Source organism: Triturus cristatus, chromosome 1_2, assembly GCF_964204655.1.
Source record: "Triturus cristatus chromosome 1_2, aTriCri1.1, whole genome shotgun sequence".
Lineage (NCBI taxonomy): Eukaryota > Metazoa > Chordata > Amphibia > Caudata > Salamandridae > Triturus > Triturus cristatus.
The window spans coordinates 416,545,376-416,559,442 of NC_140580.1; the positions used below are offsets into that span (position 1 = coordinate 416,545,376).

Below are 14,067 nucleotides of genomic sequence, written 5' to 3' on the forward strand. Positions count from 1 at the left end.
CAAATGTTAGCTCAATAGAAAGGGCCTTCTGGCTTAACCCACTAATGGAAGAAAATCTAACAGCCCAAGTGCTTAAGCCTAATAACCCAAGACCTTTCACCATTCAGACAAACAGGGGGCATTATCCATACAATGTCAGTTTTGGATATTTTCAGGCTACCCCATTGATTTACTGGACCCTTTTCACCACAATACCACCTTTGTAGGGTATTATTTTATCTGCAGAACATTTTTTTAAATAGTTGTAATCTGTTCTAATACCTTCCTGCATCTAATTTATTGCATGAATTAAAATTACTTAGAATTTGTCTAATTGTGCAAGCTTTTTATGACTTCAAGTGTATTCCTGCTTTGTTGGTTTGTTACTCATAGCGTTGCATGTCACACAGGTCAGGAGAAGGTACCATGGGTGAGTCAAGGTTAGCATTATTGAAAAATGTTGGCCCCTTTGTCATATTTTCATCCGCAAAGCTTACTAGTCAAATTTCCTAAAAGGATTTCACAACAGTATGTAGAAAACAAGTTCCATTTACACTTATAAATGTTTCTTCAGCACTTTAGTCACAGCAATAAACATGGAGTCCAGGTTCCTTTAAATGTCTGGCACACGTCAAGTCATGAAAAATGATGTATCCTGTGTCTTTTTCATGTAACCAATATAATAAGTTGAAAGTCATGTGTTCATTATGACATAAATTACCTTCTTTGCATCAGAGGAGCATTGTCAGATGCTCTGACAGTGAGCGCATAAGACTGCCCAACTGACAGAGTGATTCCTGGAGCGATGGTGATAAGGCCGGTTTTGTTATTGATGATAAAGTCTCCCTGAGCTCCAGCCAGAATTTCATATGTGATTAGCCCATTCAGCCCTTCATCTGCATCCACAGCCGTGAGCTAAATTTGGAGAACAAAACTAAAATTTACTTGAGATACAATTTTTCATAAGTATGTGTTTTTTAGCACTAAATACTAAGTGCCTTATTTAGAGTATGGCACTTGTAATACAGCAAATAGGATATATGCCACATTTTGCCAGAGTATTTGCAATCGGTCAAACTCCAAATAAGGCCCCGCAATTGCAAAATCATACATACATATATAAATACACACAAACATTAAGTGAAGAAAATGTTAATACATCTTTCCTTCAGTTCATAATATTGTGCATAGCACGTCATAAACCCACACCAAAACGTTTTCTGTATTTTCAAAATATATATAGACATATGTATATGTAAATGATTTGCGTTCGAAAAAAGACAAGTCCTTTAAAAAGATGAACACTATAAATGAGTGACAAATATCAGCTGGGGTCTAGACTGGTCTGACACTTAAAGGTTCATTCTGAAATTGTAAACATTATCATACTTTCAATATGGACACATATCGGAATTTGCACCTGAAACAGAAATCTAAGCAGTAGATTTACTACTATTTTGATCTGGGTTTGCATCATAAAAGTGATGCAAACCAACACAAAAAGTTTTTTTGTTATTTACTGCACATGAAAATTGCCTAAAAGTAACGCAAAGTAGTGCAAAGAGCTGCTTTGAATTACTTAGCGTATATGGGTCGTTACATGGGCATTCCCATGTAACCACCACTGATTCCAAACCATATGTACCAAAAACTTGAGGTAGGGTTTTGCTTCATAAATTAATGCAATTTTAAAGAAGGCACTCAAAGAAGAAATGTTTTCATTTATCCTTTCTTTTCTGACTTTGCATGTCTGCTGCACTGTACAGCACACATACAAAACAGAATATGGTTTTAAAAGTTCCCCAGTACAAAACCTATGTTACACACATGAACACACCCTTGCACTATGGGGCAATGGTGTGTGCATGGTGCCTGGCAGCACAATTCTGCACTGGCACTAGTGTGAGGGATGGAGAGAGCTATATCTCTGTTGTACGTTGTTTTCCTGCTCTCTCCTTCTCACGCACTGCAGTGCAGCATTTTGGCTGCTGTGCTACACTGCGTGAACATTTGTTAAATCTGGCCAATAGTTTTGTGGTAATTACCTCGCCTGTTTCTATTTCCCTGCATGTGTTTTTTTCAATGTAAAACAAAATAAAATGTTATCCTGCCTTTCAATGTGCTAAACTCAGAATGATGCTCTAATACTGGTCCTGGTAAATACTGTATCCAGCTTTACAGCATTGTCCAGATGTGGCATTAGCACACCAACAGGCTGCATCAGTGAGAATAAAAACCTTAATCCCCTTCAAGAACATGGATTCTCTAGCTTACCCTACTTAGGCCCCTATTACGAGGTAGGGCGGCAGTCTGCAGACTGCCAGACTGGCGGTCTGCCTGCTGCATTTGGACTGTGGGGATTGAACTCCCATGGGACCACTGCTGCCTCTAGGGATACATGATCCCTGGTAGTGGTGCAGTGGTCTGAGGCTCCTAATATGCTGGCAGTGCAGCTGCGGCACAACCAAGCATATTAGGAGTTTTATTAATGCCTCACTTTTCATGGCCTCAGCACCATGGGGTGCATGCAGGGGGGCACTAATTGTGCCTCCCTGTTTGCATGCGCCCCCAGTTCCTGCAGGCCTTGCCGGAACTGCCTTTGACGCTCCCATTTTTCAAAGGAATAGATGTGGGACCGCCAAAGAACTGCCCGCTAGAGTAAAAATAATTTGCTCTCTGGCGGGCGGTTGTTTAAGGCTTTGGCGGTCTTGGTACGGAGCAGCAGCATGGCAGCCCTGCTCCGAGACCGCTAAAGTCATAATAAGGCCTTTAGCCTTTGCTCTCACTGTAGCCAAGATATTGTACCAGATTATCATAACTAAGAACCGTATGTACAAAGACTTTTTGGAGGTTGCAAACAGCCCGATTTGCAGAATTGGGCCTTTTGCAACCATATAAAAAGCATTTTTTAATGTACATTGACCTAATTGTGATTCAGTAACTTGCTATCAAATCGCAATTTGGCTTTGTAAATTGTATTTGAAAGGGACTTGTTTATGGCTTTCCTTCCAGATACCAATTCCCAGTGCTATATATTTATACATTGAAACCAAATTCCAGTCGCAAGATATTAATATTTTACCACCTCCTCGAAGGATGTGGGTACCCATTCACAAATGAGAAATGGTCCAATGGGCCCCTTCCCCTTTGAGAATGCAAAAAAAATAGTTTTTCAGGAGCAGGCTGTGGTCTCACGGACCATTGTCTAATTAAAGTTAAAAGTTTTTTTTCTTTTTTTAAAATGCATCCTGTTTTCCTTTCATGAAAACAGGCTGCATCTAAAAAAATGGTTAATTCAAAACAAATCACAGACATGGGTGTCTGCTAACTCCAGCACGCCATAATCTCTGTGATGGCACCGATTCCTAGTCTGTATTGGTCATAAATTGTGAGTTACCTCATTAATATTAATGAAGTAGGTCGATTATGGACACCAATAGAAATCACTGTTTTAAGAAAAAAGTATTTTGTACATTAGTAATTGCAATTTCTTAATTGCAATTAGGTAAGATTCCCAATTTGGAAATCACATTTCCCTATTTTTTTTTATTTACTTCTAGCCACAAATTTTGTTTACAAAATATTGCCCCATTAGAATTAAGCATGGCAAACCTATACCCAATTGCACAATATTATTATAAATCATATTTTGGACACAAGGGAGCATATCTACAATAAAGTGGGGAAGTGTGTTGTTAAGCCAAGAAGGCTAACAACATGCTTCCTCACTTTAGAAATGCAGGGCTACACCATATTTACTGGAATAGGGTGTAGCTCTGTGTTTTCGCCTGCGCTGACGCTAAATTTAGCTGCCTAGCGCCAACGTAGGCCCCCTTGCATCATAGTTCAAGGGTGCCTGTGTTGAGGGGACGATTCTTTATGAGTAGGAAGGTCCCCTTTCCTGCACATAAACAATCTTTAAATGCCGTTTAGTAACTTCTGTGTGCTGCTTAATGCAGCACACATCGAAGTTGCCAAATGGCATTTTTTCAAAATTATTGTTTATGTGCAGGATGGGGGACCTTCCTAAACATAAACAATCATAGGCAATTTGCTGTTTCCATGTGGGCTGCCCAAGGCAGCACACATGGAAACAGCAAAAGCGAGGAGAAATAAAGCATTTCTCCTTGTTTCGCCTGTTTAAGACCAGGTCTTAATTTTGGTGCTTCCTCCTACTTACCCCGCCCTTGTAAGAAGGGGGCAGCGTCAAAATCAATGGGTGTTGCGGTGAAACGCCCACCACAATGCCCACTGCCCTCCCCTTTCACGCTAAATACAGCGTGAAAGGGGGCCTTATTTACAAGGCAGCGTTAAGCTGCTTAATGCTGCTTTGTAAATAGGGCGAGGCTCCTATAAATATGCCCCAAGATGTCTGTCAGAGGATATTTTTGCTAACGAAATTCAGCTACACATCCATAGGCACACCATAGGTTCACCGCAGATTTGTCCTGGCATCTTCTTGAAGATCACGACTCATATTAAATTGCTCACATACATCGAATATTTCCAATTATAATGTGAACAGTTCCTTCACGTACATGCTCCATGAGCCTGTCTCCGTTGAAAAAGTTTCCTCAAAAAGGGCTGTGTATAAATGTATGAAATTGTTCTGAATAAGTTACCACCTGTTTTAAAATAAGTTTGAAACAGCTCGCTCCCCCCAGGTGCTCCGAGACGTGAGAAGACCCCCCCCCCCCCCCCCCCCCAAGACATCTCTGTTTACTCAGCAGTCCCGTCTATGTACTAACGCTTCTGACGTTGCATGGGAAATCCCGTCAAGGACCTTATATGTACTGTCAGGCATGAGTCTTCACCTGTGAGGGCAGGTATATCTTATGCGTTGTCCATAGGAGTATCATACAGACTTGAACTTGTAAATACACCACAAACAGTATATCATAGTAATGTTTGCGCTTGTTAAAGAAAGGTTACACACAAAAGTACTTTCTGTGATTCTAGCAGTTGTCATGAATCACAGGGTCGTCCAGGCGCGTGATATTTATTCACTCTGATGTGTGACATTTGAAATTATTTTACTATTGTATCCTTTTCCCTGGTGGTTATGTAACAATGTGCTTCTGGTTAAATGCCGCAGGCATCTGTTGACCTGAAGATTACTTGCAGCCTTCTGTCAGCATTCTTAATGATAACAATAGATCCAACCTTTCTAAAATATGTATTTTCAAAGGCCTTCAAAATGGGCTTTGAAAGGCGTTTACTTGCAAAGGGGAAGCTATATTGCCTGAAAGGTCAGATGCCTTTTAAATTATTCTGATGTGCGGCCCCAGACTTTGTTTCCCTTTACTCTTGACTACTATTCCCCCGGTGTTTGAGACGAATACGCAATGCGCGTGTCTCTGTGCCGGCTAACCCCTGGACGTTCTACGCAGTTTGCTTAACCAATCACCCTTTGTTCCTGCAGGTCTGAGAAAGTCTCTAAATTATGCATCCCATGTCTGTCAGTGGGCACTCCAAGCGATTTCGCATTTCTCTAATGGTATTTGCTCATATCTATAAGAAGCCTGCACGAAGACAAACGCCAGAGCACGCATTGCTCGATATGAGTTCAGCAGATCAGCTAGGCGCAATGCAAACAGAAGAGGAGTGTTGAAATTCAGCCATTGTGCGTTTGGTCATTGCATGGCTTCACACAGTAGGAAAGCTTTTAGAGTGATTGAAAAGGTGCACACAGGGCGACAGGGATAGAAAGAGCCAGGATTGATGAAAGCTATGAGAAATACCCTCCTGCACAGGCTGCTTGATACTGATGGGGAACGACTAAGTGGAGGGAGTATGGTAGCAATCAATCTATAAAGCCCCAGCTGGACCAAAGGGAATCGCTTGTAAGTAAAGAAGGCCGCAGGGGTGCAGTCGCACAAGCTTGATTTATCAGATAGTGCTCTAGGCGATGGGCAGTCTTCATCTGTGTGTCAGTCGCGAACAGGAAAGGAAGGCAATAGTAATGCGTGGTAGTGGGACAGGTGAAGGCTACACGTCTGGATACTTAAAATCTGAAAGAAAAGCAATGGAAGTACCAATATGTAAGACCTCATTGTGAGTTACTATCTCAATTAGCATGAGTGCACGATGGCACCGGCTTACATGCCCAGTGCATGCCCGCAGGATTTAGGGCCAGATACCAAATACTAGATACCAAAGTTGCTACATTACCTTGTATCAAAGGGAGAGAGAAAAAATGTGCCGTATGCCCTTAGCAACTAAGATATGGTCAGGGCCACTGGAATTATGTGGCAAGAAAGTGCCAAATTATGCTATAGGATTGAGTAAATCACGTGGCAAGAAAAAAAGGCAAATTATGCGGCATAATGTGGGGCATTTTGTAATAGTATTACTTCATTATTTCATCATTTTTAAACTTGGTAACACTATCTAGGCATTGGTTGTACCTCATTAGTACCAGCTTAACACCCAAATATAGCAATAAGTAACAGAAAGGTGACCAGTCCAGCTTTGCAAAGGGCCTTCCACTGCGAAGCAACACACGTCGTCACATTTTTTGTAACTTTTTAACCATTTGACCTAGAAACAATTTTTTGGGTTAAAATCCTTAGATTATGCGGCTGATGATGGATCATGTGGCAAATGCAGCAATTCTGCAATCATGCAAAAATCACTGCAGCCAGACAATCGCCTAATATCAGTCACCCTAGATATGGTGCAGTTTTTCTATCCACCAACTCTGTCGCACTTTTGGCAGCCATGTGCCAACATGCACACATTTGTGCCATAGTGCAAGGGTATGTGCATTTTCTGAAGCATAGATTCTGTACTGGAAGGAGTCCCTTCCAGTGCAAAAACGTTGCTTTAAATCTTTTTCCAGGTTGTATGTGTGCAGTACAGTGCAGAAGACAAGCAAAGTTGGTAAAACAAGGGGAAATTAAAACATTTCTCCTCATTCTGCCTGCCTCAAGAAGGCATAAGATTTAGATGCAAATCTCTATCTACAAACATTTTGCAGATAGGGATTTTATTCAAAACACATTGGTTGCTGCACGGAAATACCCATGCACCACTCGTGCATGCTGTAGAAAGCAGCACGCATTGAAAGAGGAAAAAACAAGGAGAAATGAAAACATTTTTCCTCGTTGCGCCTTGCTATGCCATCTCTAGGGTGCCGTAGCATTCAGAGGCATCTCCAAATTTACAATTCCTTGTAAATCTGGACATGTGTCTTGTTCCATGGGTGTTGCGCAAAGTGCTGCATGTGAAGGGGCCTTATTTAGAAGGAGAGGAAAAATCACGCAGGGTGGCTTCTCCTCTCCTTGTAAATATGGAGGAGCCCACTGCGCCACCAGTACGTCACGAAAAGTGACGTACTGGTGGCGGAGGGGGCTTGTAAATCTGCCCCTTTGAGCACAATGTTGGAAGGTATTATAAATGCTTATGAACCACATATTTCAGTAAAAAGGTGTAAAGTAGGTTTCCATAACTGACATCCATGTGTAACAGTATAACAACTGGTATAAGCCAGTGAAATAGATGCAAAAAATGTTCATTTGTATAACGTATACTCCTATGCTTGTAGGCATTCCCATGAGTGTTACAGAAGAGTGGTTAGAAAAATCTGACACAGATGTGAGAAACATCCACATATGTGTATGTTAATTGATACTTACAAAAATTTATAAATGCACTACCGGTACTAATCTGTTAACTTACATTGCACATGTTGCAGAAAGTGTGGGAAAGTGAACCATTTATCTGTATTTCACTGGGATACAGGGCGAGGAAAGAGCATGGAAGCAAATGCTTTAAGTGGGATAGAACATGACTGGTAAACTTAATTAGAAATGTGTCTATTTGCCCTACATGAAACTGGCATATTTTACAGAATGTTCAAAACAAGCAAATGTAGGGCTTTGACAATTGTGATCGAAGGTCTTATTTGGAGATTAGAGGACAAGATACTCAGTGAAAAAGTGGTGCATATCTAGCACTCCGTACTGCAAGATCTAGAGGCTAGCATGAAATTGTAATACACAGGGCAGGATATCCGCCATGTTTCTGATGGAGTAGCTCATTCTTCAAAATGGCACCAGCTTAAATTGGGAAGTTTACACAGGAGTAGTACAACAATTGATGTAGACATAACATAAAAAATGTCTTTCTCAGTAATTCAGAGCCTATTCTATTTATATCCTTCTTAATAGTTCAGGCAGGCCACCACTTCAGGGGAACTTGAGGCAGAAAGACAATGTGCATGTGATGTAACCCATATGGCAGAACAGTTAGCTTGAGAAGTTTGGCTTAGTAGAGACAGAGAGGCAGCCGTCACTATAATATTGAGTGGGAGAGTTAAAACTCTAGGGCTAGATCTGGTAAACAATGATTACCAATTGTGGACAGAGTTCAGAAGGTTCTCCTCAGGCTTGCATATCCATTCTGATCCAAGGCATGCTGTTCCCTGGCTTTGGCTTGCCACTATCAGTCATGTCATTCTGGGCCACCAGGCATGAGGCTAAATGCTCAGCAGGATGCAGTTGCACAGTAGACGGATGCCAAAGGATGGAAGGAAAACACTGCATGCAGTGTTAGGAAAGGTAAAGAGTTCTAGAGCTGGGAGGACACCTCAAGCACAATCTTTATAAAAACATTCCGGAGTCATTAGCAAATAAAAAGACTCCGAAAATCAAAGCTTGTTTTCTGGCTTATATACCTGTTGATATTAATATTTTCAAATCAGCATGGATATGCTCTTTGCTAAATTTGATCTGGAGGATGGGAAATTTGGTATCAAGTTCAAGGATGGATATTAAAGTGTAAAATTACAAAATGAGGTGAACTGATCTGATTTTAAAGTTGTATTTGATTGTAAATCAATTTGCATGCTATGCAGGAGGATAGGGAGAATAGTGTGTTTTATGGTCTGTTGATTTTAGGGAAGTTGAAATTGAGGTGAGGGATGAGAGCACATGAACAGGTAATTGATAATTTTGAATTGACTGGATCATGAGTCAGTAGTTGCAGAAACTAATGCAGTTAGATGGTTTTAAATAAACTAAATAGAAGAATTGTGAATTTCAATAACTATCTATTAAAATATGTGTTTTTGACAAACGTAAAGTAATATATTGCTTTTTGAGATGGAAAATCTGTATTTTTGTTTGTGTATCAGGTGATAGACCTTTCTTAGAGATGCTGAATGTATATTAGCAGATAATATTTTGAATCTCTGGAGACACGACTGTATCATAATGAAAGATATTTTAGTTTATATTTTTAATTCATAGTTATGACTCTTAAAACATTGGAACGTTTACTGATGTCTTTTAATATTAGATGTCCTAGACAGGAGAACGATGGAAATTTCAGCAGACCTAGTATGCTAAATCTCTAGCAAGCAAAGTAGGGCTTTGCCATAGAAAACGAGAAAAGATTATTGGTGTAAGATGCATATATAGCTCTCAATGTATGATCTAGCAAAAATGTTTTTTGTGATCTGGTCATTAAATGAGATTATTTATTTAACAAGTGTATTTTACATTAACTCTAGTGTGTCTTCTCATAATATAGCATGCGCCTATAGATTCTTATGGTGCAGGATGTTTGCTTCAACATGCTTGGAGACCACAAAACCGTTTCATAAGTGAGCTGCCAGACCCCAAAAAGCCATTTCTCCAAGGTGTCAATAATGTTTAATGTTTGAATGGAGACAGAAGACTCATAAATGTAGCTGGAAATAATGTGAAAACACTGCAAGAAAAAATAAATATTTGATACTATTTATCATCCATTTTTATTGCACCAACATCCGCCAAAAACGGGATGCATGCACTATATGGAAAAGTATAAGATGACAAAAATGAGAGTTAAAAATAATCAGGTTTTGGAAGCGTACTAAAAGAAAGCAAATATTATGCTTTAACCCCAACATAAGGGTACGAATTCCACAGAGAACCTATGTTCATCAAGCTTGACTTCTCATCTGTTCAACACTAATCAATCCCAGGGTCTCCATAAGCATTTTAGCACATGATCTCAAGCTTAAAAAATGAATGCAAATTACCGTCTTCCTTTTTTCAAATGCTGAAGTGACTCGCCATGTTTGATTTTAATTTGAAATGCCTTTCTTACGTTTAGCTTTCCTGGGATAGGCTAAACATGATTTCCTCTTGCTGTGTGGTACTTTGCAGAGATAGGTTAGCAGACTAGCAGCAAGTTTATTAATCAATCAGGAGATCCAATGATAATCCTACATGGGTACAGAATGGGACTGTCAAGAGAGTACTGGCTTTGCTAAGTAGCTATAAGTAATAATGAGTGTGGCCACTACAACTTTTGCTTACTTCTTTATTTCCAAATCAGATTTAAAAAAAAATCAGCAGAGTTTATTTTACCGGGAGAGGAGAGGGGAGAAGGTGGGGTGGGGGGATTTCATTGTTTCCAGATGTTTATATATTGTAACTTGAGGTTATTTACCTTTTATTATAAACCAGGGTGAAAAGTTGGGACTTACTTTCTTTCAAGATGCACGGGTTCTGGGTGATATATAGCTGTATTGCCTGAAATAAGGAATGGAAAATATGCTAGTCCTGGTTCAGACAGCTCAACTATCTGAACACAACTTAGGTCTCATCAACAGAGTTAGGAAAGGTTGTTACCAACATCCATAAAATGTAGCTTAGTAGAAGTATATAGATTATTATTAAGATATATGAAAGGGAGCCATCCTAGAGAATTATTTAGCTAACCACAATAGAACAAGAACATTATTCACCTATGTGCACCCTAGGTTGTCTATTTCCTAAAACAGACCTTCCTAGTTAAATGTCCTAATGTGTTGTACATGTGTTCTCACAATTCTGCGGCCACAACATTTTGCATAAATATGGAGTTGCTGCATTTGCCATTTAATCCATCATCTGCTTCATAATCTGCAGATTTGAACAAAAAAATGGTTTCTAGCTGAAGCAGATCAAAAGTTACAAAAAATGTCATGAGATGTTTGCACACAGAGCCAGGCCTTCAAAAAGATTAACTGCTCGTCTTTCAGTTGCTTATTTCTGTATTTGGTTGGTAAACTGGAATTAATTAGGTGAAATCGTTGCCCAGACAGTGTTACCATGGGCAAAATTGACAAAACAGTAGAGTAATATAATCAAAATTATGCCACACGATGCCACATAATTTACCTTTCCGTACCACAAAATTGAGCCATGCTGCCTAATCTGGTGCTCCCCTGCCACATAATTTCAATTGCCCTGGTTATAGAGCAGAGCCAAGAGACTCAGGGGTATATTTACTATGAAGTGGTGGAGTATGGCGTTAGCTTCCTTGGCTTAACGCCGCACTCTGCCACTTCTGAAACGCAAGGCTGCAACATATTCATAACATATGGTGCAGCCCTGCGTTTCCCCCTGCGCTGGCGCTAAATTTAGAAGCCTAGCAGCAACACAGGCACCCTTGTACCATAGTGCAAGCATGTCTGCTTTGAGGGGAAGATTGTTTATGTGCCCCTTCAGCCACAAAAACAGTCTTAAATGGCGTTTTGTACGTTTTTTTGTAACCGCGTATTGCAGCACACATAAAAGTTGTAAAACGTCCTTTTTTTATGATTGTTTATGTGCAGGAAGGGACACCTTCCTGCACATAAACAATCTATGGCCTTTTGCTGTTTCTATGTGTCCTGCACAACACAGCACACATAGAAACAGCAAAAACGAGGAGAAATTAAACATTTCTCCTCTTTGCACCTGTTTAAGACCAGGTTTTCCCTGGTTTAGTTTTGGTGCTGCCCCATATTTATGCTGCCCTTGTAATATGGGGCAACGTCAAAATCAATGGGTGTTGTCGTGGAACGCCCACCGCAACACCCATTGCCACCCCTTTCACGCCAAGTATAGCGTGAAAGGGGGCGTTATTGACAAGGCGGCGTTAAGCCATTTTACGTGCCTTGTGAATAAGGCGAAACCCCTATCGCCACAACAACATCCTCTAAAGTCACGTTGGTGTGAGGTGCAGTTTGCTAAGTACCACTTTTACTCATTGTCAGTCCCATTTGTTTTTGAATTTGCTCAATTACTCTCCACCATTTTTCAGGGAACATCCTCACCACAAAAATGATATTTTATACCTCCCTAGTATTATATCTGGTTAAAGTCCTTGCCTCTTTAAAAGTGTGTATGATGTGAACATAAATACATTAGTAGGTCAGACAAGTTACGTGAATGGCCAAATGCCCAATGCAGTTGGTGCACTGTAGGAAGGACCGAATCTGGTTGGGCCATATGTCTTTTTTTTTAGCTCACTCACCATTCCTTTTATTTTATATAAATACACACTCAATAAGTGAGTTTATCTGGGGAAAACAAAAAACAATTACCATGACAAGCACACCTTTTCTCCCTGCCTATTTGGACCAATCTTTGTTTTCTCTGCCCGGGACTGAAAGACTTGTATGTTGGTCTGAGGCATGGAAATTAGTGATGGTGACTTACCCGAGAGGGGTCTCATTATGGCCCACATAACCCTTTGGGTTTATTTCAAAATAATACTTTCAAGGTAGGTAGGTAAATTCTTTATCATTATTTTGACCCAATCTATAAACCACTATACACATAATAATAAAGCCCCTGTACCCTACCCCTGCTATTCCCCCAGATCCTATTCCCCAACTTTAAAACCCACCTACACCCCATATCAACCCCCATAAAAGATACAGCATAAAAACACATATTGCAAGTTTCCTGTGGCAGTGCTCCTCCTCATGATTGATGAGGGAATCTGCCAGCCCTAGGGAAAAAAAGATCTCAAACAATTCTTCTAGCCCAAACCAGCTTTATATATTTTGCTGATGCATAAGCCACGTCAAAATATTAAATATTCATGGGAATGCCAGTGTCTCATTGTGATGACATACATTATATTTTAAAAACAACAGTTTTAAAAACAGACATCATAATCTTCAAAAATGCACGCAATCCAATAAGAGATGTCATTAAAATTTACAACACGTAAGCAACAGGTGCAGATTTTTCTAGTCTCAACAAGTGCGTCAAACTCATCCCCTTTTAAAAAACAAAATTTCAATGCTTCCCAAAATTTTAATAGAAGCATGCACAACTGGGAGAATGGCAATGTGGCTATATAGGGTTAACTCTTACCATTGTCCCAGGATCTAACATATGGTTCACTGAGGATTTTTTTGAAAGATAACACAAATCTGCTGCGCTAGATTCTCTCCTACAGGCTACTCTCAACTATCCCTTTGAAAGGTGGGAAGGTGGGACCCCTCCATTATGCTACATTTGTCCACGTTCAACATGCCCTGATTTTCAATAATCCAGCTCTGACTTGCGCAGCCCACTCTAGATCACTTCCTGATATTTCTATTGCACAGATGCTTGACACCTCATAAACCTCTGAGGTCCGGAGCATATCATAAAAGTGGATGGTAGCTTTACAGGCTAAACAATTCCACGCCACCGAAAGTCCCTTAAGTCGTACTGCTAGGCATGTTTTGCTTTTGGGTAAGCCTGACAGTTTTTTCAGGCATTTGCCCTCACAGGTCTCTGAGCTTGCCTCTGTCCCTAGTGTCAGCAATTTCGCCCCATATAAGCATTAAGCGCTTAAGCTAACGAAGGTATTGAATATGATTGGAGGGAGACGCCCAAAACCGGAAGTGAATCGCGATCGCTTCCCCTCGATCTCCTCGGAGGGTTAGCGCTCTAGCATTTCACCCTACATAAACTCATGCCTAGTCAGATGCGTGAGGGGTCCTTTTACTTACACCAGCACAGAACTGCATATGATCAGAAACTCTCATATCAACAGAGAGCTGCCCACTAATATGTGCCCCATCTCTAAGGAAGTGATGGGTCCATTCTCCTGCAGGAAATGCACTTACCAAACTGCCACAATCCCCCCCCCCGAAGAGCTAACACGAAACCCAATCAACATCCAGACGATGCTTCTTACCACGCATTAACCGGCATGGACAGAAACTGCTTCCTGGCCAATGTAAGATACCTCCCTAAACATGCGGCCAATATATGGGACCTACTGTCCTCTAACAGTCCCGAGATTGGTTTCTTAACAGAGACGTGGACTAAACCCCACTCCAATCCA

At 40.5% G+C, this 14,067-nt stretch overlaps 1 protein-coding gene across 1 annotated transcript in view; it reads right to left on the reverse strand.

Annotated features, from left to right (window-relative positions):
* Window positions 1-14,067, reverse strand: part of PCDH15 (protocadherin related 15) — a 2,378,624-nt gene that overhangs the window by 959,163 nt on the left and 1,405,394 nt on the right. The window contains exon 14 of the mRNA XM_085614969.1: window positions 701-894. Coding sequence (XP_085471095.1) covers window positions 701-894 — 194 coding nt within the window. The remainder of the gene's footprint in view (window positions 1-700; window positions 895-14,067) is intronic.